Here is a 26,414-nt window from a genome sequence, read left to right as displayed (position 1 = left end):
AGGAAACAGGAGGCAAAGGATAATTTTTTTTTAATTCAAAATCAGTCATGGATTAAGGAGTCCTGGAATTAAACCTATGAATCTCCTGAGAAATGAAAACCACATTCTGCTAATGCCTAAGTTTGTTAGGCAGATGTTCCCAATGACAGTAATCAAGTTAGAAAGCTTTTCAAAGAGCTCTTGAGTTAGTAAATTACATCCTCAAAATAAAATATTTAGAACACAGAAACTGAGGACTGGAGTGACTAATTTAAAAATAGATAAAATGGAGATAAATGCTGACAGTAAAAGAACAGAGAGATAATATTTCTTTTCTCCTTAAAAATCTCTGACAGTTTCCTCTGTTGTACAATTGGCTGATGTACCTCATATCAGTGGAACTACACTTTCCAATGTAGGTCAAAGCCTGCCAAAGAGAAAAAAAAGCATGTCAGAAGAAAAGACAAAGGCACACTGTGATAGAAGCACCTTGTTGATTTGGGTAGCTATTCATTCACTCCAAGAAATGAGCAGAGGGCATGAATTTCGTTGCATATAAATTTGTATTATGGAGTTTAGCTGAAAGTAATTGTGCTGATTTTGGCTGGGATATAATTTGTTGTCCTCAGAGTGTCAAGTATGGGGCTGTGTTTTTGATTTGTGCTGAGCATGGTTTTGATAATACAGAAATGTTTTTGTTATTGTTGAGCAGGACTTACAAAGAGCCAAGGCTTTCTTTGCTTTCCGTACTGCCACGATGGCAAGGAATTTGGGGGTGCATGGAAGGCTGGGACAGGAGTCACAGCCAGGACAGGTGACCTAAACTGACCCAAAGGAGTATTCCATATCATATCCCATGTATCTACACCATACCACATCCTGCTCAGTGTATAAAGTGGGGAGTAGAAGGATGAAGTGAAGGTTTGGAGTGATGGCATTTGCCCTCCCATGATCAAATGTAATGGGACCATGCACCCTTGGAAACAGCTGGACACCTGTCTGTCCATGGAATACACCAAATTAATTTCTTGGTTTGCTTTGCTTGTTTGTATTCCTTTTGCTTTCCCAATTTTATTGGCTTTACCTCAACCCAATGGCTTTATCTCAATCCGTTAGTTTTCTAGCTTTTATACTAACAATTCTTTCCCAGTCCTGCTGGTGTAAGAGTGAGCAAGCAGTTGTGTGGGGCCAGGTTGTTTGCTGGGGTGAAACCACGGCAGCAATCTATTTGTATTTTAAAAGGATGATTTGTTCACCCAATGATGTATTGGCCAAATTTAGCTTCATACTTCATGCTACACAATTACAGACCTCATGTCAAAACTTTGTGTGTACCAACAGGCTCTTCAAGCTGCATCTCCAGGGGTCTGGCACCCAGCTGTGGGAGAAGAGAGGCAAGCTGGCTAAGGCCCTTCCTGCCTTTGATAGGCAGCTACTTCTATCCTCATACATTTGAGTGCCCTTCGACGGATGTTATGGGTATCAGAGACAGGTACCTTGCTGATGACTAGCATGAAACTAGGCAAGGAAGGGAAAGGAAGGTGAGAAAGACCAAGGCAAAGCTGGAACTGAACCTAGCAAGGAATGTAAAGAATAACAGGAGGGCCTTCTACAGGTATGTTAATCAGAAAAGGAAGGTCAAAGAACCTTCACATCCCCTGATAAACAAAACTGGTGACAATGGATGAGGGGAAAAACAATTTTTTGCCTCAGTTTTCAATGGCAACCTCTGTTTTCACATCTCTCGAGTGGATGGACAGCTGGATGGGGACTGGGGGAACCAAGTTTGTCCCACAGTAAGTAAAGATCTGGTTCATGACCACCTGAGGAATCTGAATGTTCGTAAGTCTGTGGGACCCAATGAGGTGCATCCCAGAGTCCTGAGGAATTGGCTGATGTAGCTGTCAAACCACTTTCCATGGTATTTGTAAAGTCCTGGCAGTCAGGGGAAGACCTCAGTGACTGGAAGAGGGGAATCATTGTATCCATCTCCTAAAAGGGTAGAAAGGAAAACCGTGGCAACCAGGGACTGCCCAGCCTCACCATGTGCCTGGGAACACCACACACAGATCCTCCTAGAAGCTGTGCTCTGGCATGTGGAGAACAGGGAGGTGATTCAAGACAGTCAGCACAGCTTCATCAAGGGGAAGTCCTGCCTGACCAACCCAGTGGCCTTCAATGAGGATGTCCACCATGTCAGTGGACAAGGGAAGGGTTGAGATGTCATTTATCTGAACTTCAGTAAAGCCTTTGACATGGTCTCCCATCACTATCTCTAAATTGCAGAGAGACTGGTGGACTGCTCAATGGATAAGTGATTGGTTGGATGATCACATCCAGAGGGTAGTGGTCCACAGCAAATAATCCTGACAGACACTGGTGACAAAGTCCCTCAGGGGTCTGTATAGGGACCAGTATTATTTAATATCTCCATTAATGATGCAGACAAAGGGATCTAGGGCACTCTAAGCAAACTGGCAAACGACACCAAGTTGAGTGATGCAGCTGAGACACCTGAAGGATGGAATGTCATCTGGAGGGACCTGGACAAGACAGAATTATCATTGCCCATGGGAATCTCATGATTTTTAACAAGACTAAGTTCAAGGTGCTGCACCTGGGCCATGACAACCCCCAATACCAGCAGAGGCTGAGGATGAACAGACCAAAAGCAGCTCTGGGGAGAAGGGCTTGGGGGTGCTGGTGGGTGAGAGGCTGGACATGACCCAGCCATGGGCACTCCCAGCCCAGAAAGCCAAACGTGTCCTGGCTGCATCCAAAGCAGCGTGGGCAGCAGGGGAGGGAGGGGATTCTGCCCCATACCTGGAACCCTGCATCCAGCTCTGGGGTCCCAGCACAGGCAGGACATGGAGCTGCTGGAGTGAGTCCAGAGGAGGAACACGAAGATGATTGGAGGGATGGAGCATTTCTCTTATGAGGAAAGGCTTAGAGAATGATGATTGTTCAGCCTGGAAAAAGAGAAGGCTCCAGGGTGACCTAATTGTGACCTTCAAGACATAAAGGGAGCCTGCAAAAATTCTGGATAGGAAATTTTTACAAGGACATGTAGTGACAGAACAAGGGCTTTAAACAAAAAAAGAGTAGGTTTAGATTGCATATGAGGAAGAAATTCTTTGCTGTGAGAGTTGTGAGGCACTGGAACAGGTTGTCCAGTGTTCAAGGCCAGGTTGGATGGGGATTTGAGCAACCTGGTCTAGTGAAAGGCGTCCAAAACTCTGTCCAAAGCAGAGGGGATGGGGCTACATGACCTTTAAGGTTCATTCCAATGCAAGCCATTCTGTGATTCTAACCCTGACATGCCATCTTGACTTTCTTGGTTTTAACTGGGATCTGCTTCATTGTTAGATACTGGGCTGTTCTTAAACTGTTCTGCTTTTCCATTCTGACTGCTGCCAGATTGTGTCCTTGATGGTAAAAGCAATGACTCAAACTGGCTTCCTCCCATCCCAGTGCCTGAGCAGTATTTTCCTGGTGGAACAGACTACGTGTACAGAGCAAACCTTTCACATAAAGTCTATGTCTATTCTAGCTATTTCTAGAATCCCAGAACAGTTCAGAAGGTTTTGCAGCCCATAAAAAGACGTATATTATAAAAAATGCCATTAGTAACTATTCATGGAGGCTTCTTTTAATTTAAATACTGCAATTGGCTGAATTTAATGCCTTCAAGGAGCTGACAAAGTCAAACCAGAGAGGAAAAGGACAGTTATTTCAAATCTGGTTTTGCCCTCAGAATGTGACAACAGGGATGATTTCAACTCATCTTTGATAGCTGAAAAAGAGCTCAAATGTTCTGATTATTATTATCAAAGTACTTCCTTTCTCTAATCAGTAGACTACTGCTTTAATTATTACCAAGTCATACAGTTTACAGTCAGAAGCAAAGCCAGGTGTTAAATTAATAAAATAGTGATTAACAAAATAGTTCGAGAAAATTATTAGCATTTGTGATTCCATGTACAACAAAGACAGTTCAATAAATTGAACTACTCCCTTTTGTAGAAGTGTCCCATTATACAAATGTCCTTGAGAACAGTGTATACCTTCCAGTGTGGGAAAGGCTACATATATATAAAACAATGTGAGGTTTGTACTATTAGATATTCATTATATGACCACGTTATGTATACATTTACTACAGCTATTGTTCAAAAAAGCAAAAGCCATGACAGCTGGGCACAGAAACCAGATGCCAAAACATGAAGACAGCAGCAGAGGTGGCAACAAAACTGGAAAGGAAGCTGACCTGGCAGCCACTCGTTCATGAAGAAACATCTAATTTGCAGGAGAAAATCTTCAAATTTGACAAACTGGTTCCTTGGGGAACCTACCCTTGTCTCATAGTTTTCTAAACCTTTCTCCAGTCAATTAGAAAAACTGGAAAGATCCATAACTGCTAAGATGTGACTAGATTAAAAGATACTGCCTCATGGGTAGTACACAAATTCTTCCAAGTATGAATGCAAAATATTTGCTGAGATTGTAGGAACTCTACAAATGCCCCAATGGTATGTTTCCAGGTTATAAACAAAATAATATTTCCAACAACAACAAAACAAAGTGACATCTGAGTATTCAATAGGATTACTGGTCTAGAAGAGTTATGCTGAACTGGAGAGAAACAACACAACCCAAAGAAGGACTTACAAAGAAAATTCTTTCAAGAGTGCCTTGTGACTAAAGCTTATTTGATCTAAACATTTCATCAAAGAAAATATAATAAAAATATAAAAATAAACTGTGGCTCAAGCAACAGGCCTGTACAGACAACACTCAAAACACTCTTCACTATGGAAACTGGTGTCCCATGTGACCAAACATAAGTGATTAAAAGGGAAAATTAAGCAGAAACCAAATAACCCCAAAAATCTAATGTATACAAAGTGTGGAAGAGTGACTGCAAGAGATGCAGATCAATTATATCACAATGGAAATGCTGTAAGTTTTCAGTCATCTCAACCTTCAGACAACAAAATGGATTCTAAGATCTCTGCCACTGTCATTAGCCAGCTTGACAGTAGGAGATGAAAAAAGCCCTTTTCTACTTGGTCTCTGTCTGCCTGGCAAAGCATGTTTGTACATTTACATTAACAATGTTGAAAATCTTTTGGTAATAAATCTCAAAAGGAAACATAACTGATTTTTTTTACCAACATCTAGTGTAATTCCAAGTTATTCTGTCCCCTGAAAATACATAGTTGTAATACTTAATTGTGAAATAATTGCCAAATTTTGACAGCTTTGTCTGCTGCACTTTGTGATTTAAAGGCAAAACATAATCATTAAGACTGTGCTTTAATAGAACTATCATACCACATTTAATGCTAGTAATGAAGACGTAATCATTTCTATTTGTAGAAAAGTGGGACTACCATATCTGAAAAGAGGTTTAAGAAATTTTGTTACATATCAGTGTGAAAACAGTTATATGACTATTCAGTGAGTAAGCTCTTTATATGTTTTTTCTACATTTTCTCTTTATATATTTTATCAATAGAAAACTGAGCTGGTTTATGGAAGAAAACTTGAACTTGGCTGCCTCATAATAGTATAACTGTTCCCAACTTCAGTTCTTTAAATTCCTACGGAAAAAAGGGGCTGACTTTGGTAATTAAGCTTCTATTCTGGCATAATAAAATATTCTGGCATTTTAATAAAATTTGCTTTAGCAAAAGAAAGAAAAAAGTTTAAATTCAGCAGAGTACTTTGACAGTGCTATTTTTTTCCATGAGAACTTGAATTTTCACATTTTTAGTACTAGTAACATAGAAGTAGGGTCTTGTCTATGTTTTGGCTCTGCCCCATGGCACTTATATTACAGCTGGACTCAAGGATCATACAGGTCTATTCAGATCTCAGCAATTCTATGAGTCTCTGATTCTGTGGTCACCATTGTCACATTCTGATACCCTGTTCCGATATGTTCCAAATGCTGTTATATAGGAAAGGAATTTAAGATACCAAAACACGGCCTAAATGACATGATGTGGCGAACACTGAATTTCTAGCAAAAGCAGTATTTGTCTTAATTGTGTACCAGGACTGATGACACATTATTTACAATGTGAAATGCCAAAGAGGTGTGTTACAAATGCCGTTACACACTTGTGTTATCCAAACTGAGTTAAAAGTACCATGTTTGTTTTAAGGCAATGTAATGGGGATCATTGGGGCATTTTTCCTGCATAGTGCGTCATACTCCTGTCTTTCTGTGAAGCAAAAAACACTCTGCTGGATTTTGTAGGTGGGCTAAGCCTCATATTTGTAATGGTGTGATATCTCTGCAACTGCCACAGGAGCTATATGTTATGAGAGACACAAAACGTCATTGAATCCAACTCACATCCAGATGGTGAGGCTTGGGAAGTGTCCCTTCTCAAATCTGTATCACCAAAACTGGCTTGGAAAAATACATACTCTGAGATCTGCTTGCACCAGAAGTGATTTCCTCTATGGGACAATACTCTCCAAGCACAGGCAGCTACCTAAAAAGAAAGAAAGAATAAAGATTAAACTACCTTTGAAAAGACTTACTGGTGAAGTTGCGGTGTAAGAGAGAATTTGAAAAAATTCAAGACCGTACAATGTGATTGATACAAACATAAATAAGACACAGACCAACGCCAAGATTAGCTGTCACTTGGTGAGGACAGATGGGTTGTGTGGTAAAGAAAGCAGCTATGGCTGTTGCCTTTATGTGTGTGCAGGGGCCTGGCAGTTGTGCTCCTCTGCCTTCAAGATCTTCCACGCAGGGAGGGCCAGCCCCAGCTCTGGGTCCTTGACCTGAGGGACAACAGGAGGAGCAACGGTCAGCTGCCATAAAAAAGGCTCTTATCATCCAGGTTTTGGATAAATGCAAGTACTGCCTTGACAATTCCTTGTCATTGCACGCATTTAATCCTGTTAGCAAAACTCTGCCTGTTATTTAAGTAAGCTTGAGTCTGGAGAACATACTAAAATATCTTATGTGTTCTGCATTATAACTGATTTTTATTCAAATGTATTCATTATAGACAGCAGCTGTAGAAAGGTAAGAAGCTGCCATGGCCTATTTTGTTAATACAGATATATCTATCCTGCTATAATGGAAAGAGGAAATCCATTTAAAAGGCACCATTAATCCACAAAACCACTACCCTGCTTTGTTTTAAAAGTATATTGAATTTTAGAACTGCCCTCTAGTAAAATAAAGTACAAATTATGAAACAGGAACCAGTTTAAGTCACAGAAAATAAATAGAATTCACTAGGTGTTCAATTTGTTACCTTTTCTTTTGAAAAACTGGAACTGATTCAAGTCAGCTAATGACTGAGCCATAAAATTGTTCACCTTGTATTCCTCTACTGTAACACCTCATTTTTAGAGGTGAAAATTTCTTTTTTTCCCCAGCTAAATCCTATCCTCTGCACGATAGGATTGGGTGTTTAAACTAAACCTGGATGGATAGGTTTTCCACTCTTTTGAAAGTATTTCTGAACCTCATATCATCTGAACATCTCAGAGATGTGTTCAGTCAGACTGAATACAGAAGTTTGACACTATTTCCTTTGGAAAGGAGGTGGAAACTCTGTATAAAACCACTGAATTCACTGGCAGTAGAGAAGGTAGAAAAGTATGAGTATTTTAGATTTGTGATTGAATCTTTTAAAAGCCTTAATATGTGTAATTTCTGCCTAGACACAGTATAATTTCAATGTTTTTCCTCTAATATGCAGGTGCCATTGAGTTTGTTTCTTGAGTAGTGCATAAAATAATCACTTTATGCTGCTTCAGTGCGTAGTGAGTAGATAAGTAACTGCAAAAGACTACTTATCCTTGCAATTTTTAAATCAAATCATATAGGGACCTTAAAGATCACCTAGCTCCAATCTCCCTGCTTTGAACACGGACATCTTGCACTAGCCCAGGTTGCTCAGAACTCCATCCAGCCTGCCCTTGAACACTTCCAAGGACGGGCATCCACAGCTTCTCGGGGCAGCCTGTTTCAGTGCCTCACCACTCTTACTGTAAAGAATTGCTTCCTCATACCTAATCTAAACCTACTCTCTTCCAGTTTGAAGCCACTCCCCTTCATCCTGTCACAACATGCCCTTTTACAAAAGTCTGTCTCCATCTTTCTTGAAGGCTCCCTTCAGCTACTGGAAAGCTGCAATTAGGTCACCCTGAAGTCTTCTCCAGGCTGATCAATCCAAATTCTCTTAGCTTTTCTTCATAGGAGAGATGCTCCATGCTCCTAATCAACTCTCTGCTTCAGCCTGTTGGTATTTAGCCAGGCAGAGATGCATTAACCCTGACGGTGCTGCCACTGCATTGGCATAGTGCATGAAAACATCTACCTGTTTTTAACAGAGAACATTTTCTTTCTATGCGAGTATCACACTACTCAGATCTTTTCCCTCAAGCACACTTTAATATAACAGAAACTCTGGTAATTACGGCAAAAATTTCAGCTGTCACTCATTCCTGGAGAAAAAATAAATATAGTAGAGAGCATGAAGCTGAGAAAGAAAAAACACGGGGCTGCGTTCTCATCCGTGGATGGAGCTGGAAGCTCGAAGCCCCGGCTCGGGCACCTCCTTCTCAGGAACGGGCAATTCCGAAGGAAGCCTCGTGCGAGGACTCAGCTACCAGTCCCCATCCATATCTGGGTGGACCACCCTCCAAAGCAGCCGGGCATGTTTCAGGCTCTACCAACAGGTTTCCTTCCCAGCTTTCACGGGACGCGGCCGCGCCCTTCCCCGCCGTGGCTGGGCCCGGTGTCCGCCCGCGCTCCGAGCCTGCCCTGCCCCGCGCACCGCGGCGGGCTCTGCCTGCCCCGGGCCGCGACCCTGCCACGGCCCCGCCGGGGCCGCCACGGCCGCCGTGTCCCTCTGCCCCTCTCCGGGAGCACGGGCTCTCTCCGCCCGGACGAGGGCGGGCGCGCCCGTCTGGGGCTGCTCCTCTCAGCGTCCGCCGAGCAGGCAGGCACCGAGCCCCCGCCCTTGGGAGCCCGCGTCTGCCCGACGGAGACACCCGGCGCCGCTCTCAGCCCCGTGGGGTTGCGCGGCAGGGCCGAGCCCCATGGCGGGGAGGAGGAGCAGGAGCAGCCGCAGCTGGGATTGGGGCCCGCCGGCACCGCCCGGCCGGCCGGGGGGGAGGAGGCGGCGGGAGGAGGAGCGGCGCGGACCGCAGCGAGCTGGCGGGGCTCGGCTCGGCGGTCCCTGAAGATGGCGGCGGCGGAGCCGGGCGCTGCTCCGGGCGGCGGGGGCTGCGCGCCGGCGGGCGGCGGCTCCGTGCCCGTCCTTTTCTGCTTCTCGGTTTTCGCGCGGCCCTCCAGCGTGCCCCACGGCGCCGGCTACGAGCTGCTGATCCAGAAGTTCCTCAGCCTGTACGGGGACCAGATAGACATGCACCGCAAGTTCGTGGTGCAGCTCTTCGCCGAGGAGTGGAGCCAGTACATCGACCTGCCGAAGGGCTTCGTGGTCAACGAGCGCTGCAAGGTGCGCCTGGTCCCGCTGCAGATCCAGGTAAGAGCCACAGGTGCGTGTGAGGGCGGGCAGCCCGGCCCGTGCCGTCCCGTCCCGCCGCGGCAGCCCCCGGCCCCTTCGGGAGAAGCGGGGGATCCTGGAGCGGGCTGGGACCGTGGGCGCAGCGCCCACAGCCCGCGCTCACCTTCTCTCCGTGGTGGAAACTTTTGGTTTCCTAAGCCGGGGAAGGCAGGTGCGCTTTGCGCCACACGCGTGTGGTAAATGGGCTTTGCCTTCAACTAGCGCCAGAACTTACTTGTCGTCTTGAAAAGGAAAACAAGTCAGGTCGCTGAAGTAAATCAATGCTCTTCGTTAAATCAGGCGGCTGGTGCTACCTGGCCTTAACCAGAGGTCATGCTGCGAGGTGTAAACTCAGAGGGTGCCGGTAAAGTGGACTCTGCCAGAGCTCGGTATCTTGACTTGTAGCTCGTCAGGACCTCTGTATCCCTCTTTGCCTCGAGAAGCCTTTCCGATATATACAGGTTTGTAGCTTGGTAGTTCTGTAGCCACAAACTGGGAACCCAGACTGCCAGATAGATGCAGTTACAGATGCTTTCCCATGAAGCTACTTCTATGCCCACTAGAGATTGGTGCAAGTTGTGTTTTGTAATACTTCCACTCAAAACGCGTTGCTTCTTCCCTTCTCCTGTATCAAAGAATTTGACTTGAAAAAACCCAACAACAAATCCCAGTAATAAACCCCATATTATTGCTGTTTTCATTCAGAATATTTTTTTTAATTCATAGTTGGGAAGTTTTAGTTTGCCTGACCAACATTTCTAAGAAGTTGGAAAAGTGTTATCAAAAAAGCTGAAACATTGCTTATCTTCTCTTAATGTTTTCAGAAATGGCTAATTTGTCCTGTTTGTAAACTCTGCTTAATCATAGTGTCTTGTACGCATAAACTCTCAGGGTGGCCTGTTTGCTTACAGTGTATATCAAGGGTGCCCTTGGCATCTTTTTGTTATTGATTCATCCTATACAGTCACATATTCAGTTTAAAACTTTAGTGTTTCTGTGTTGTAAAAACAGAATTTATGGGAGCCCAATCAGAAAAACTGAAAGGGAACAGTCTTTCCTACTTGCAAAAAGAGTTGGTATGGATGTTAATTAAAGCAAGGATTTAAAAAACAGAATTATTGTATTCTGGACATATAACAGTGTTGCAGGTTAGAATCTTAGTTCCCATTTGTGCATGCAGATCACTGTTCTGCAAAGACTCCCTTGCAGATGCCTTCTGCACTGAAACTGTGAGTGCAGCTTAAGCTTTTGTAGCAGGACATACGTCTTGGAATAAAGGTCAGTATTGAGACAAGGAAGGATACACGCTCCCAGGGTGCAAATGCGCTAGACAGCTTTGACTGCAGGGATTCAGCATGAACCTATATTTTATGCATAATTGCTTGTTTGACTGGCTAATTACATCAATACTGTTGGAGTTCTGTGACACTTGCAGCTGTTGATATGAAAAGGATGGTATTTGTGGGTTATTCGTTGATATATTTCAGCAGCTGTGAACGAGCTGAAGACATCTCAACTGAGACATCACAATGATGTCAGTCAGTTTGCCTTAAGCCAGAGACAGGTGCTCAGCGATCACTTGTTTGAGAAATATTTGTTATGATACAGACACAGCTGTGCTTTTTAAGACCTTTAGGACTTAGTGATGGGAATATTATACTTTCTGTGTATTCATTCAGGCAATGCCACTATTATATGCCCTTTTTTCCTTCCCTCACGCCTTTTCTCCATTCCTCCCTCCATCCTTGATATTTTATCTGCAGTTACACACAACATTGGTTTGTCAACTCTGTGTGTGGCACAGTCAGTTGAATCACTGTTTTGGATGTATGTTTCAAGAGGGACAACTCTTGCTCACTGATGTGATTAGACTTTCATATTTAGAAAGATATTTCTGGTTTAAAATTAAAATTCAGAGATACTAGCAACTGTATCCCCAGACAATAATTTCAGTGTTTTTATATGCCTGTTTTATGAAGTATATGTATGCATTTAGTTGAAGTTAACATTTTAACATTTAAGGCAGCTAGTGTCCATAATCTCTGGAATGTTATCCTTCCATTTTGATTCCTGTGCAGGCCTGTCATAGAGGGATGCTTTTTGATACAATAGTTCATGAAACGTCAGCATCAAATGATATTTGACTGGGCTGTTTCAGTTTCTTGTCCTTGCAGCTGAGGGGGCCAGTAATCTCATGGAGAAATTGCCATGTGCTTCCCTTAGAAAGCCACTCCATGAACTCAGTTCAAGACTTGGTCTGTACAGGGACATTTGCTCTCTGGTTGTTTTATGCTTTGTGCCATCCTCATATATGTACATTTGTTTGGTTTGTGTGTCCTGACACTTAAGCTTGCCATGGCCATGGCTTTCCTACTCTATTCACTTTGTTCCTGTGCTAGGGATGGTAGTGCCATCTGCTGCAGTGGCAGAGGAGGGTGCATACCAAGGCTGTGGATTAACTTCACATAGGTCATTCTACAGTCCATGGTGGTTTGTGGTAGTTCAGACAAGTCTTTAAAAATTACAGAAATTAGGCTGGCTGGTGGGATGCGCTACGCCGTGATGTTCTGCCTGGCTGTCGCTCCTCAATTCAAATAAACCCCTCAACCACAGACATGCAGTGAGGGGGGCATTTCCTCAGGCCTCTCCCACCTGGAGGGACTGTATCTGCTTTTCATAACCTTTAATTATTTTAGAAGTCTTCTAACAGAAGACTATAATATTTATAGTTTGGGTGAGGGAATGCAGGACCACTTGAATCGTTTCTAAATGCAGTGCTACAAAGTTATTGTGTTTTCCCATACTGTTGTTGCTGCCTTTGGAGGAGAGAAGTAAGGAAAAAGACTTTGGTGACATCCAAAGAAAAGACAGCTATATGCACATTACAGCTGTGTAACAGGGGAGTTCAGGCAGCTTTCAAATATGTAACCAAGAGAGGCTATTTCACAGTTGCTGTCATAGCTTCAAGGTGGCTTCTCCTCAGGAGGACTTGTGCTCTGTATTTACAAACTGGTAAACCTGAAGATACTGAAGCTAAAGGGGTAAAATTATTGCTGACATCATTGTATAAAGCATGTCTGTTTCAGAATGGTTTTTTGAGACAGGTTGGTGTCTCAGGCTTTTGTATTTCTTGAAAAAAACTGCTTGCAGAATGATATTCAACTGTTGCTACATGATAAGGTAAATATAAGAATTAATACACAGATTTTTGCTCTCATTGCACATATCTGATATTGTTTGGATAGTCTGGAACTAGAACTAACAGCAACTGAGGAACCCAAGTCCATTTTCTTAAGATCAGGAAAAGCTGAAGAACAAATTGCAGGGGTGTTATTTGGGGGTTTTAGGGAGAAATTACATATTTTGATACATTAGTACATTCCTAAATAAATAAGTTTTTTTGAAAAGCAGCATATGGAACATTAAAGAAGGGGAAAAAAGAGCTGAAAATACTGAAAGAGTATTTTTTTTCCTCAAATTCAGCCTCCTTGTTTGTTTATCTTTACTCTGCAGCAAGCAGTTTAGTAATTTTAAATTTTGCTGAAGACTTTTGTACATTAGTTAAATGTATATCATGTGGTTTTTTAACTAAATCTGTCCTTTTAAAATGCTGAATTACATGTAAAAGGCTGCACATTGGCTTAAGATAAATATTTATGTTTCTAAATTGAAACACTTGTAACCTATTTTTCTCTTGAAATACATCAAACTGAATTTATTAATTTTTTTTCATTTGAAAGAAAGGCAGTAAAGTACAACTGAATCTTACAGATTTCCTTTAAGAAATATAGAAGAAAAGGTGGTAGCTTCTTTTTGTTGTTGTCTCTTTTATGCCATTCTTGAAATACCAAGGTTGCAACATGCTCCTCGTCTGCCCTTTAGTAGGTAGCCTTGACATGAGATTTATAAAGTCACTGGTGATGTTGAATGGGGTTATTTCTTTGCTTCCAGTTTCCTATTCATTACAAATACTTCAGGGGAATTTCATTTTGTATGTATCGTGATTTTCTGGACTTTGATCAGGAAAGTACAGATAAAAAAGCCAGTATATGTGAATATTTTTGTAGATCTGAAGCTGTAATTATAGTACTTCATCACAATCACATTTTGTCTGGTTAATAATAATCAGCAGAGATGATACAGATGTGAAAAATCACCTCTCCTTTCCTACCTAGGTCTTTTCTACAGTAGGATTTAAAGCTGTATGTTACTTGTGACAACATATCTTTAAATCCTGGTCTGGACAAGGTCCTAGAGATGACTTTTTTAGCTGGGTAAAAGAGCTGCATCAGGTTACGTGGCCATTTGATGTACCTATTCTCGTTGTGTCTGGGTAACCTTCAGCTGGAGGACAAAAAATCCTAAGAGAAATGAAGCATAACAAATGGAAATGCTTATATACTGTTGAGGGGAGCTTCAGGACGTTTGAGTTTTGAGGGTTTTTTTTAACTTTTATTTTGAGTTCAAGTGTGTAATGTAATTGTGGCTGAGTAGGTGTTATATGCAGGGTGGATTCAGGCAGGTACTGTGTGGCTGCAGCAGCTCACAGTCCTTGCCCAGCCGGCCTGTTTCTGCAGTGAAATCAAACAGGTGTTGCTGTGCCAACCCAGGTTTGATGTTTAGGTGTAGCTTTGCCCTCACAGCAGCTCTTTGGGATGTAGCACTGGGGAGGTCTGGGTGATTTTCACTGCCAGGAGATGTGGAGGTGTCCCATGACCCTGACACAGCGTTGTTTTGGAGGGGAGGATGGCATTGAAAGCAAGTGAGCAGTAGGATTTACATGGCATACTAAAGTAAACGAAACCTTTCCTTTATACATAGCAAATGCTTACATGAATTTATTTATGGACCGTGTTAGCTGCTATTTATGAAATTTAATTTCAAACTGCTTTCTGCTGAACTCTGTCCTTCCCACATCTGCTCTTCCAGGTAACACCAGCAAGTGTGTTGAGTCTTTGATCTTAGCATCTATTTCTTCCAATTTCCTTTTGTTCTGGCACAATTCAGAGAGCAAGTTAATCAGAAATAAATATGAAAATCAATATATGAATTATTTGTGTTAGATTTTAAAAGGTTTTGTTTAGTAACTATACAGTTGACACAACTTTATTTTGGAGACCTGCTGGTATGAATCTGAAGGCATAAATTAAATCATATGAAACCAACTTGACAATAAAGAAAAGTAGATACAGTGCCTTTGCTCCAGCTCCCTGTGCTTTTTGACATAACGTATGTCATAAACATATGAGATTGAGTGGAAGTTTATAATAAGGATCCTCCCTAGCTGGAAAGACAATCAATTTTGTTCTGTACTTCACTGTCAAATTAGAATGAAATTGAATTGTGCTGATTAAGATGGCTTCCAAATCCACTGTTTTTAATTATTCCATTGTCCTTGTCCTTGACAAAATTTAGGGCGAATACTGTTTTTGCAGAAGATCCCAGGCTGGAAGGAACTGCAAGCATCTGAAGAAACAGAGGTCAGGTATTTCAGGACAAGTTGGAGAAACAGTGTGCAATAAGATGCATTTCACAATGGAAGTAGCAATGCAGAAATAATTAGCTACACAAATAGAAGATGAGGGAGAGTTCAGGGGATGATTTATAAGTTTAAAACGCACCTCAGGAGTCTAAATATCATCAATTATGAAAAGAGCAAATACTGTTCTGGAAAGTACAAAATAAACAGGCCCTGGAAGGGCTGTGAATTGGTTGATATTTGAGGCCCTGCTAAGAGCAGTGAGGTAGTATGGGCAGAGAAACACTGCTGTGATAGTAGTATTGAGTGCTTCATTCCAGACTGCAATTTGAAAACTACCCCAGGGAGGACCATGAAAATAATTTGAGTTGTAGGAAGAAATACTAAAAGCATTAGATATATTTTAGAATAAGAAGGGGGAGGGGGACGCCCAAAGGGAGACCTAAAGGTCTGAGTCTTGAAGTATGATAATAAGTTTTGCACATGGTTATCCATGTGAAGCAGGATGGTAACGCTCTTGTGTTTCAAATTCACTGTGGACCTAACTGGAAATAACACTCTTAAATGTCAGCAAAGGAGCTCTGGATGAGAAAACACTGAATGGTAAAGGTAACAAAGCTGTGGGGTGAGTTTTATCAGAGTTCTCTTGCCGATAGGTCAGACCATGTGGTTTGTTTGATCCTTCTGTAGAGGGAGACTGTGCAGCTTCTTGAAGACTTTCCTACTCTATTCACTTTATTCCTGTGCTAGGGATGGTAGTGCCATCTGCTCCAGTGGCAGAGGAGGGTGCATACCAAGGCTGTAGATTAACTTCATATAGGTCATTCTACAATCCATGATGGTTCGTGGTAGTTCACACAAGTCTTTAAAAATTCCAGAATTACAGAATCAATTAGACTGTAGAAGACCTCTGAGATCTAGTACAGCCTATGACTGAACACTGCCATGTCAATTAAATCATGGCACCAAGTGCTACCTCCAAGCCTTTCCTTCGGCACCTTCAGTGACAGTGACTCCACCACTGCCCTGGGCAGCCTGTTCGAATATGTAATCACCCTTTCTGTGAAGAAATCCTTCCTAATGTCCAGCCTAAACCTCCCCTGGTGCAGCTTTTAAAGTGATGGAAAGATTTAAAGGAGAAAATAATTGTCTTTGCTTGTCGTACAAATGCTAAGACAAAGTGACGCATTTTTATGAGTAGGAACCACATTTGCAAATATTGTTTATTCCACTTACTCTATTTTTATTGCTGAGCAGTAGGAAAGTTAAATCTCATGATTGACTTCTGTGATGGTAGTAAGTGCCAGAGCCGGAATGGGTCACAGTAGGTGCTCCCTGTGGTGCTGAATTGTACACTAATACTGCCCACCAACTGCTTTTTGCATTGTTGAAGCATGTAGATGGATGGTATCCAAGAACAAGGTAGTTATTTAATTTTATGTCCAATCTTTCTTGGTCCCAGGCCTCATTCATGACCATGGTATAGAGTTGCAGAAGTGTTATTTGGGAAAAATATCTAGAGGCTGCATTCCCTAACCCCTTGATCAAATCAGCTGCTGCATTGGTGAATGCTGAAAATCTCCAAGGATGGAGATCTCATAGTGGTGGTAACCCTTTTCAGTGCAGCTCTATATTCCTGGTGAAAAAGATTTTCCTAATGCCTCTTGTGATGGTTTTCTGTCTTCCTGTGGTATCAGTGAGCCCAGTGTTACATCATCTGCACTGGGTTGTTACTGCATTTGCTTCTGTAACTGCTTGTATTAATCGTATTGCTGCTTGGCTCACAAGGACTGGTGGAACCATGTTTATGAATGGTTGCTGCTTTGGCAGTAGTGGTGTAATGAATCTGAGAATTGAGAGAATTTAGTATTTACAATTGTTAGCATACAAGTAATTTTCCCAACAGTTTGAAGAGGCCATTGCATATGTTTGGGCATGGCCGTTATTAAGCATGACCTTGGGAATTAAGATCAACAGCATTTCACTCTGGAGACACGTGGTGAATCAGTGAAAGTTTTGAAACTAATATTTATTGATTCCAAATTTGTTTGTAATCAGTTGACCTTGTCTGGCCACCAGGTGCCCACCAAGCTGCTACATCACTTGTCCTCAGTAGGACAGAGGGGAGAAAATAGGACAAAGAAGCTCGTGCATCAAGATAAGAACAGAGAGGGATCACTTGCCAATTACCATCATAGACAAAACAGACTTGGGAAGATTAGTTTAATATAGTGCTAATCAATAACTGAGTAGAATAACCAGAAATAAGAGCAAATGTAAAAACACTTCTTCTCCATCCCTCCCTTCTTCCCAGATTTAACTCTACTTGCAACTTCTCTACCTCCTCTCTTCAAGCAGCTTGAAGGAATGGGGAATGGGGTTTGCGGTCAGTTCATAAAACTTCACCTCTGCCACTCAATCTTCTCAAACTCTTCACCTGCTCGAGAGTGGGGTCCCTCCTGTAGGAGATAGTATGTCATGAACTTCCCAAATATGCGTCTTTCCCACAGGCTGCAGTCCTTCCCTGCATACTCCAGCATGGGCTCCTCCCTAGAGAGTCACAGGTCCTGCTAGGAGCCTGCTTCAGTGTGGCCTTTCAGAGTCACAGTTGCAGGCCTTCTTCAAGGCCCTGCTGTGGAGTCCTGCACGGACTGCAGGTGGAGTTCTGTTCCGCTGTGGAACCCCATGGGCTGCAGGGGCACAGCTGCCTCACCACAGTCTGCATCCGAGGCTGCAGGGGAATCTCTGATCCAGCACCTGGGGCACCTCCTGTCCCTCTTTCTGCACCGACCTTAGTGTCTACAGGGTTGTCTGTCCCACATATTCTCACCCTCCTCTCACAGCTGCTGTTGGACAGTGTTTTTTTTTTTTTTACCCTTTCTTAAATATGTTAGCACAGAGTTGTCACTGGCATCACTGATGTAGCAGATCTGTCTTGGATTCAGCTTGGCATTAATGCTCTCTTGACACGAGGCTCTTCCTGGCATCTCACAAAAGCCACCCCTATAGCGTTCCCTCACTAGCAGAACCTGGTCACGTAAACCCAATACATCTGCCCTCTTCCAAAATACATTCTTTTATGGATTTTGTAATTTTGTTTCAGTTTAAAACATTACAGCCTCAGATTGCAGAAAATGAAGTGTATATAATTAATGGGTACTTCCGAGAAGCTCTTTATTCAATTTGATTTATCTGTCTGCTGAAAAGCTTCTGAACGGATGTAATTTCTCTTGAGTTGCCTTACAACTAAATAATAGTATGTAGCTCTTTTCTTTCCCTCTAGCTTCCATCTGAAGCCTTCTACTTTGGTTCTACAGGTAGTGCAAGTAATTTATTTATACAAATACAAAGCACTCTAAGTGTAAGAAAATTAAGTATTTGATTTATTTTTCTTTTCCCCTCCCTTCTACCCCACTCAGTAGCTTGTATGAGGAAAACTCTAGGAGATTACTTTTGTCATTAAAATGCATTCAATTTGATTTCTACTATTTAGTCTTCTCTATCTTCAGTCTAGCCTTGGGACTTTCATCAGAGTTGTACTAAAAGATGTCACAGACAAATCAAATTGGAAGTATTGAAAATGTGTGCACATAAAATATTTGAAAGCAAGTGGAAGTCTGAATTTTTTTAACTTTATTTTATGCTGAGTCTATATCAGTTCTAAGAGTTGTGGATATAAAAACGAATTTGAAGAATGTAATTTTCCTTTTGGTACTTCTTTTTTTGGTGTAATTTAGGCAGTATGTTCCTCTGCCCCCTTCAGAGTTCAGAAATTTCCATGTGCATTTATGTTGACTTACGTTTTCCACCTAATAACTTGATTACATATTGATGACTATACCATACTGTTCCGTATCAGCTATTTGTTTGAATTTAGAAACATACCAAAATCAAGCTTGAAAAACTTTTCTCCTATTTTGACTCCAAGTAACATAAATCCGTAGTCTGGCAGAGGTACCAAAGACTCTCCCTCATTCTGCTGCATTTCTGAAAGGGTGTTCACTGCCATGGAAAACATTACCTTTATTTCTTCTCTCAGATTACTACTTTGGGCAACCTGACACCCTCAAGCACTGTTTTTTTCTGTTGTGACATGCAAGAACGATTCCGGCCTGCCATCAAATACTTTGGTGATATTATCAGTGTGGGCCAACGACTGGTATGTTTGCTTTTTTTTTTTTCCTTTTTGATCACTCACGGTAAAGTATTATTTTACATACAGTCTAACGATTACTTAGTATTAGGTAATAACAATGTCTTTGTTATTATTGGGGTGGGGTTTTTTTGTGTGGTGGTTTTTTTTTTGTTTTTTTTTTTTTTGTTTTTTGTTTTTTGTTTTTTTTTTTTTTTTTTTTTTTTGTTTTTGTTTTTTTTGTGGATTTTTTAATGTTTTTGTCTCTGTCTCCTTACAGCTCCAAGGTGCACGGCTCTTGGGAATTCCGGTTATTGTCACTGAACAGTATCCCAAAGGTCTTGGCAGCACTGTGCAAGAAATTGATTTAACAGGAGCTAAACTTGTGCTTCCCAAGACAAAATTTTCAATGGTGTTGCCAGAGGTTGAAGCAGCATTAGCAGAGATCCCTGGCGTCCGGAGTATTGTTCTCTTTGGAGTAGAAGTAGGTGCCTTGCCAATCTGGTACTGGTTTATGGGAATGTTTGTTGGCCCTCAGAGGGGCTACCACTTTCTTTAATTAAAAAACCAACTCAATTTATATTAATTAGAGCTTATATATTCTCCAAAGAATAAATTATTTCTGGTGTTGTCTTTAATATTATCTGATAATGAAATTTGAGATGAAGTACTTGTAAACTACAGGCATTTCTCTCAATCTTAGCTGGCATTTAAAATACATATTGAGTTCCCTAGTACTGCCAGGGGTAGAAAAATATGTATTTGAACTCTAATTTGTGATTGTGTTACCTTCAGTTGTAATAGTGGTTTCTTGGTGGCCTTTTTGCCTTTGATTTCTCCCCTGTAGACACACGTCTGTATCCAGCAAACAGCATTGGAATTAATTGGTAGAGGTCTGGAAGTTCATATTGTAGCTGATGCCACCTCATCGAGAAGTATGATGGACAGAATGTTTGCCCTTGAGGTAAGTTTCTTAGTTAAGGCTTTCTTTGCCTTAGATTGGTATGTTAAGTCCTGCTTATTGTAAGCTAACGAGGAATTTTTATGGACAAAACAGTGGATAAATGTAGATTTGAGAAGAGATGAGTGCTCTGAATCTTAAAATAGCATTGAAAATGGAGAAGTACTGCCTTTTTTTTTTTCCCTTATTAAATGATGATTTAATATGCATAATCCAGTTTGGGATGTTTGGAATTTAAAAGTGATTGTTTCATCCAATATAAATTACTCTGTATAAACATTAGCATTTTAGCATATCCCTTTGTGCAGTGTTATCTCTACAGGAGAGTAAAAGTGCTATAAAGCTTTTGGCTTTGTTGTTCCAAAGAGTATTTATTCAGGTGTTGAAAGTCTTGAAGTGCAGTGAAATACAATATGTGATCCTGTTCAAATTTCCTTGTACTTCTGTGCCTCCTTCTGCTCTTCCTCATCAGTGCAAATTAAATCTTAATCGCAAGACCCTGATTATAGTAAAGATTCCCCTCCCCCCTGCTTTTAGGAGCTTAGTCAAACTAAATGTTGAGAAAGTGGAGATAAATATAACAAGAAGATTTAAAAGCACATACAACCATGTGGTAGCAAATTCATGCAAATGATTTTTTGATGATGTACTCCTAACTTCCCTACAGGCATCACTGTTGAAAGTCATGATATATACATTAAGTATTGCAATTTTTGCTGCAAGCCTTAATAGTTATTTGAAGTAGAAACTGATAATAACCACAGCATGTTATACTTTTTCATAGATTTTGAGAAGACTTAATTTCTTAAAGGCTAAAGAGAAATCCCCAGCATATAGTGATTGATGAGGCTTGTGACCTTTCATTAAGTGGAAACCTAATGTCAACTGTCACATAGAGCATAGGGACACACACAGAGTACAGGAGTAACTGAAGTCATGGACTTCACAAATCAATGTGGTGCGGCAGCAGTAGGAGACAAAACAAATACAGAAAACCTGAAATCTGTTTGTCTTATTGTGTATGTTTTTTACATTTATCACTTGAACTGTGTCTGTAAGCATAGAAGTTGGGCCAAGGTAATAAAGGTTAAAACAGTGACTAGCTGACTTTGCTTTACTTTCTAGTCAAAAAGGTATTGATCTTAAAACTGTGATTGCTTGCAAAAGCTGTAATTTTTTCAGTTCTAGGTAACTTTTTGGTACACCTTTGCAATGCTTTCTCAGCAAAAGAAAACATTTTGCTGTGGTCCCTTATGTCATCAGTCATTACGGTATGATTCAGCCAACACTTGCTCTGTGGTGTTAAGCCAGCAGTAACACCTTCTCTGCTGCACATGGCAGCACACACCAGCGTTGTCCTCTTCTTGTGTTACAGAGCCTCACTTGAAAATGCTACTGAGGGATGTGGGCTAGAGCAAGCAAGATATGGGCATGCTTGGGAGGAGGAGACCAGGAGAAATGGACGTGTATTGGACATGTCCTTAATCCTGATGGACTGTGGCGTTACATTTCTTAGGGAAGTGGCAGCATACCAAAGTCTTGGGTAATCCTGCTTTAGTTCACCATAGAGCTTACAGTTCCTAGTCACATTCTTTTAATGAGTGACTCCAACATTCTCTTGTGCAAACTTACACAAGCTGAGAGGTGAGTTTTATTGACTAGGGTTCCTGGACCATTTTCCTTACCTTTCTGGGAAGATGAGAGTAACATTTGCCCTTTCACAATAACACAACCCTTCTCTATTCAGCACGACCTTTCAGGAATAACAAAGAGTGACCTTGCAGTGCTGACAACTAACTTCCTCAGCAACCCCAAATAACTCACATCTGGTCCCACCTGTCCCTTCAGTTCTCCACATTTCCCATCACACAGAATGTGTTTTGATTGTGCTGGTGATGAATATGTAAATATCTGAGGAGGTGTACTAGGAAGTGCAATTTGACTTAATTGATAACAAAAGATTTCATGTCTGCTTGGATAACAGGTTGTCTCCACTTCTATTGTGTGCTTAAAAGTGACAGCAGGCAACGACTTGTAGACAAGAAAACACTCCGAAACCAAAAAAATCTCAAAGTTTTCATTGATGAAGTAACTCAGCCCAACAGTTTAAGATTGTGACAATTCTGAATTTCTGCCCTGTCTGATAAAGATGTCTTGTGCCAGTGCTTGGTCTCGGATTGAGACAACTTAGTCTGCTCCTGCTGGATTTCTTTTCTCTTCTTTGTCTTTTCTACTTGTTTCTGCAGTGTGGATGCAACATACCGTCAATACTTTCCTTCTTCTCAAAGACAACATTCTAAGAGAACCTGTGATTTCCTTGGAAATCATCCAATATACTTAGCTAATACATCTCTTAATTTCTGCTAATCTGAAATCTATAAAAATTTTATCTAGTCCTAGGAAAGGTATAAGGCAGTGCCAGTCTCTTTTGACATGGTATGTTTTGCTTTTAAAGAGATGATGTTCTCTCTTTTCAATCAATTTTACAGAGAGCAATGATTTTTTAAGGGTCTAAATTTTTTCTCATCCATACTAGTTAAAATCAAAACATTTTTATTCTTGGAGAGGCTCTTGTTGAAAACATTTATTTTCATAATATTTCATACTAATTTTCCTATTTTTCCTTTTTTTGTATGTGTGTGAGGTTTAACAGATATGGTTGTATGGAGTAGGAAAGCTGAGGAAGGTAGCTGCTTTGTTTCAGCTTGAGAACATTGCAAGGCTTATTGCTGTAAATGGCAAGCAGGAAGCATTGACTTCAGTAAATCCAACCTTGTTAGTTTGCTGTTACGTAGACTCTATTTATGTAGTTTACATATACTTTACTGGTTGGTCCATTAAAGTTAATAACTTTCATCAGTTGCTTTGTAGTTGAACAGCTAGAAAGTTTGGAGCTTCTCTTTGCTTTAATGATGACAATTGAAACCTGCATGTACATATCTCTACTCTCTGCCTCTTGCCCTCCTTTAGCTCATTCAGGATCCCATTAGATGTGGTGGAGCATGCAGCATGAGGGAGGGAAAGGTGACTCCATGAACAGTTTTACTGCCAAAGTATCAATGTGATAGCTGGGAAAATTATGGGGGACATGGGTTGGTCAGCCTTTGCTGAAGGTAACTTTGTTATGTAAGCAATAACCACAGTTTTAAAAGTCCAATAACTTTACAATAAGTCCTGTGCCTTGAGCTATATGAAGCCCAAGCCCTTGTTGAGTTGCACACTTACAAGATCTAGCAGACCTCTTTTGGTTTGCGTCCTCTGCAGCCATACATTTTATCCTGCAGCCTGTGAAAACTGACTTTGGAGTTACTGTCTTTAATGAAAAATCATTTAAAAAGAGCTGCTGTTGTGCCAGTATGATTTATAATGTGTGTAGAAGAGATTTTCCTTCTTTCTCCAGAGGTTGTTGCTAGTGTGCTCTGTAGTCGAAAAGCTGAAGTAGTGGTACAAGGACTGAAAGAGAAATTTCTTGCTTAATGCTGTTAGGTTCGACCTCGCTGTTTTATTTTTCCCCAGGCTTTTCATCTGCATGAGAGTGAAGAAAGCTGTCCTCTGGGTTATGCAACGGGAAAGAGTTGTTATTAAAATGCGTGGGGCTGCTGACTATTAAATCTGACTTGGGGAAAGAATCCAGTTCAAGTAGAAAGCCTCATTTGTAATCCAGAGCAACCTTTTGCCGTAGGAAAATCTAAACCCAGTCAATTTTCATCATAGCTTTATACATTATACCACTAAGAAATGCTGGAATGTAATTGGCAGTACTTTCGTTAATAGGAGATGTTTTTAAAAATGCTCTCTATCTTTTCTTTCAAAATTCACTCATTCACTTTTGCAAATGTCTTACATGATTTCCTCTCTGCTCTTTTATTTTTCAGCGTCTTGCACGTACTGGAATTATAGTTACTACTAGCGAAGCGATATTGCTGCAGCTGGTAGCTGATAAAGAACATCCAAAATTCAAAGAAATTCAAAATCTCATTAAGGCAAGTGCCCCTGAGTCAGGGCTCCTTTCCAAAGTTTAAAGCAGGCGTGGAGGAAGCAGATCTCACTGTCCTCTTTGCAGAGGAAGGAAAGCTGTAAGCGCACATGTAGACCTTCTTGTGCTCAAACTTTGGTAGGAGTGTAACAATAAAAATTGACATACTTGTGCTTGCCTTACCAAAATTGTCTGATTATATGTCTGGGTGTCAGTATGTTCTGTTTAGTTACAGCTGTTAGAGGTTTTGAATACCACAGGACTCTTTTGTTGTCAAATTTCTTTATTTTAAAAAAATAAATTAACAGAGGTGCCTGCTAGTCCATACTATACACTGATTGTAACAGCTCAAAAAATGCATATTTCTGTGGCACCTCTTGATAGTGTGCTTTGCAAGTGTTCTGTGATGTCCTGTTTTATTGGAAAAATGCAATGTGATATGCTTTAATGTTCTATATAAATGAAGTATTTTATTAGGGCATAAATTAAAACTGAGTAAGATCTATGACATATATGTGCGCTTTTGTTCTCTAGGATAAAATTTAAGCACTTTGCTTCATAGACAAGACACATAAATCAGGCAGAGCTGATGTTTGATTGCCCTAGGTAGCTGAAGTCTGCATCATGACTTTTGATTATACTGAAATTGACTGCCCAAGGCTGTACTTTACTCTAGTGTATACAGAGTATGGTTGTGTAATGAGTTCCTTGTAAAGAACTAGTGTAAACTCTTCAGAACTTGAGAATATTACCAAAGCTTTAAATTGTAAATGCTAATGATGTCTAATAATGAAAACTTTTCAGGTTTGAGTGTTAAATCTACTAATATGTTAAGATTTATTTTGCTTCGTTTTACCCCCAGTTTAGTTAGATTGAATAATTCTATCCAATTTACTCAAGAGGGCTCTGAAAGGAGGCTTAGGTTCTCTGTTTTTTGTGCTTTTTTTGTAGGCTGTAGTTGGGTGGAGTTTGAATAGAATCTAAAAATAGGTCTAAAAACATTCTTCAGAAAAATAGCATCTGTAGTGTAAGGATATATATTTTTTCTATCTAGAACTAGTCTTTTAACATGTGATTGTTCATAAAGGCACTTCCTTCATGTTCTAGGGGATTAAATAATGTTGTATAAAGTTTACAGTGTGCCTGAGACATTTATTTTTTTAAGAGTACTAGAAGATGTCATACTAAATATGATCTTTTTGGTAGAAAAGCTGTTAAAGTACACATATTGTTTTAAATTGCTTATTTTCCCCACAAGATGACTCTAAAAGAATTGTTTCATAAATAAAAATAGTTACAATTGTTTCATATAACCTTTATATGTTCAAAACAAATAAAGAGATAACATTTGCTGTCTCTCTTTTGCTTGTGATATTTATTGTAGAGCAAATCCTGAAAGCTGTGTTTGCCATGGACCTTATTCTAGTTTGTACAGCTGTGGAAGTTCTGTGGATGTCATGAGAATTTTGTGTAAAGATCAAGGGTGGATAATGTCGAATGATTCTTGTCTTCTGCATCTAGTTACACTGTTATTTAACACTCTAGAGTATGAAGAATTAACCTTATGCTTGAAGCTGGAGGCTGGGATGCAAGTTGTGTTAAGAATTCTTGCCCTATATCACTGACCTACTTTTAATCTTCTTTTCTGGTATATTAATTGTGTTTCTTTGCAGTACAAAGTTTGCTTATATAAATCAACAGATGTGCACAAAGATACTATAAATTTCTTATGAAATAATTGGTTTATTGCCTTTTTACCTATGTGTTGATGATACCAAGAGACAGTAATTGAAGGAAAAACTGTGGCATTTTTCCCATGTTTATTTTTGGAACAATATCAATTGCCTCAAAATGAAATGCATGGATTTTTAAGAGGTAATTGGTTAGTAAAATTTTACCATTTTCATAGAAAAGTAAGTTGAAGGACAGATGTCACATCTTCCTTTTCACTCCTCTTTTGCTGCAAGGGGAATCATTGGGTAGCAAGGTGGCACTAAAGAGGAAGCTGTAAAATACATGGATACTCTCTGTGATGATTCTAATTTTTTTTCCTTTAATTTGCATCACCCTCTGTGGCACACTAGATTTTTGTCAAGATCTGTAATTTGTGTGTTTTTTTCCCATAAGCTTAAATTATAAGAATTCAGAAATACCCAGTGTTATCTTATAAAACTGAGCTCTTAGATGTAAATTTAGGGGCGAAGTACATTACTCTTTTGTCAGATGGATGTGTTATCCAGCATTCATGGGTAGTTCAGATGAGATTGTAAGAATGTTTATTTTAAAAGATGCGAAAAGAAAGTTGTCATATTTCTCTTATGTAAAGTAAGTTTATTCAC

General features: G+C 40.5%; 1 protein-coding gene across 1 annotated transcript; it reads left to right on the top strand.

Annotated features, from left to right (window-relative positions):
* The first annotated feature begins 9,120 nt into the window (after positions 1 to 9,120).
* ISOC1 (isochorismatase domain containing 1) lies at positions 9,121 to 25,431 on the top strand. The gene is made up of 5 exons (XM_063422911.1): positions 9,121 to 9,506; positions 19,046 to 19,165; positions 19,419 to 19,622; positions 19,986 to 20,102; positions 23,975 to 25,431. The coding sequence occupies exons 1-5, from the start codon at positions 9,207 to 9,209 to the stop codon at positions 24,119 to 24,121; spliced, it is 888 nt and encodes a 295-aa protein (XP_063278981.1). The 5' UTR covers positions 9,121 to 9,206; the 3' UTR covers positions 24,122 to 25,431.
* Positions 25,432 to 26,414: the final 983 nt, after the last annotated feature.

This window comes from Prinia subflava, chromosome Z (genome assembly GCF_021018805.1).
Source record: "Prinia subflava isolate CZ2003 ecotype Zambia chromosome Z, Cam_Psub_1.2, whole genome shotgun sequence".
NCBI lineage: Eukaryota > Metazoa > Chordata > Aves > Passeriformes > Cisticolidae > Prinia > Prinia subflava.
The sequence above is the reverse complement of the archived record's forward strand: the minus strand, read 5'-3'. Positions and strand labels throughout refer to the sequence as shown.

Excerpts from the sequence above, each read along its gene's own strand:
- ISOC1 (XM_063422911.1), top strand. The coding sequence starts at position 9,207 with ATGGCGGCGGCGGAGCCGGGCGCTGCTCCGGGCGGCGGGGGCTGCGCG. Across the intron at positions 19,166-19,418 it reads TCAGTGTGGGCCAACGACTG|CTCCAAGGTGCACGGCTCTT; the intron begins GTATGTTTGCTT and ends GTCTCCTTACAG. Across the intron at positions 19,623-19,985 it reads TTGTTCTCTTTGGAGTAGAA|ACACACGTCTGTATCCAGCA; the intron begins GTAGGTGCCTTG and ends TCTCCCCTGTAG.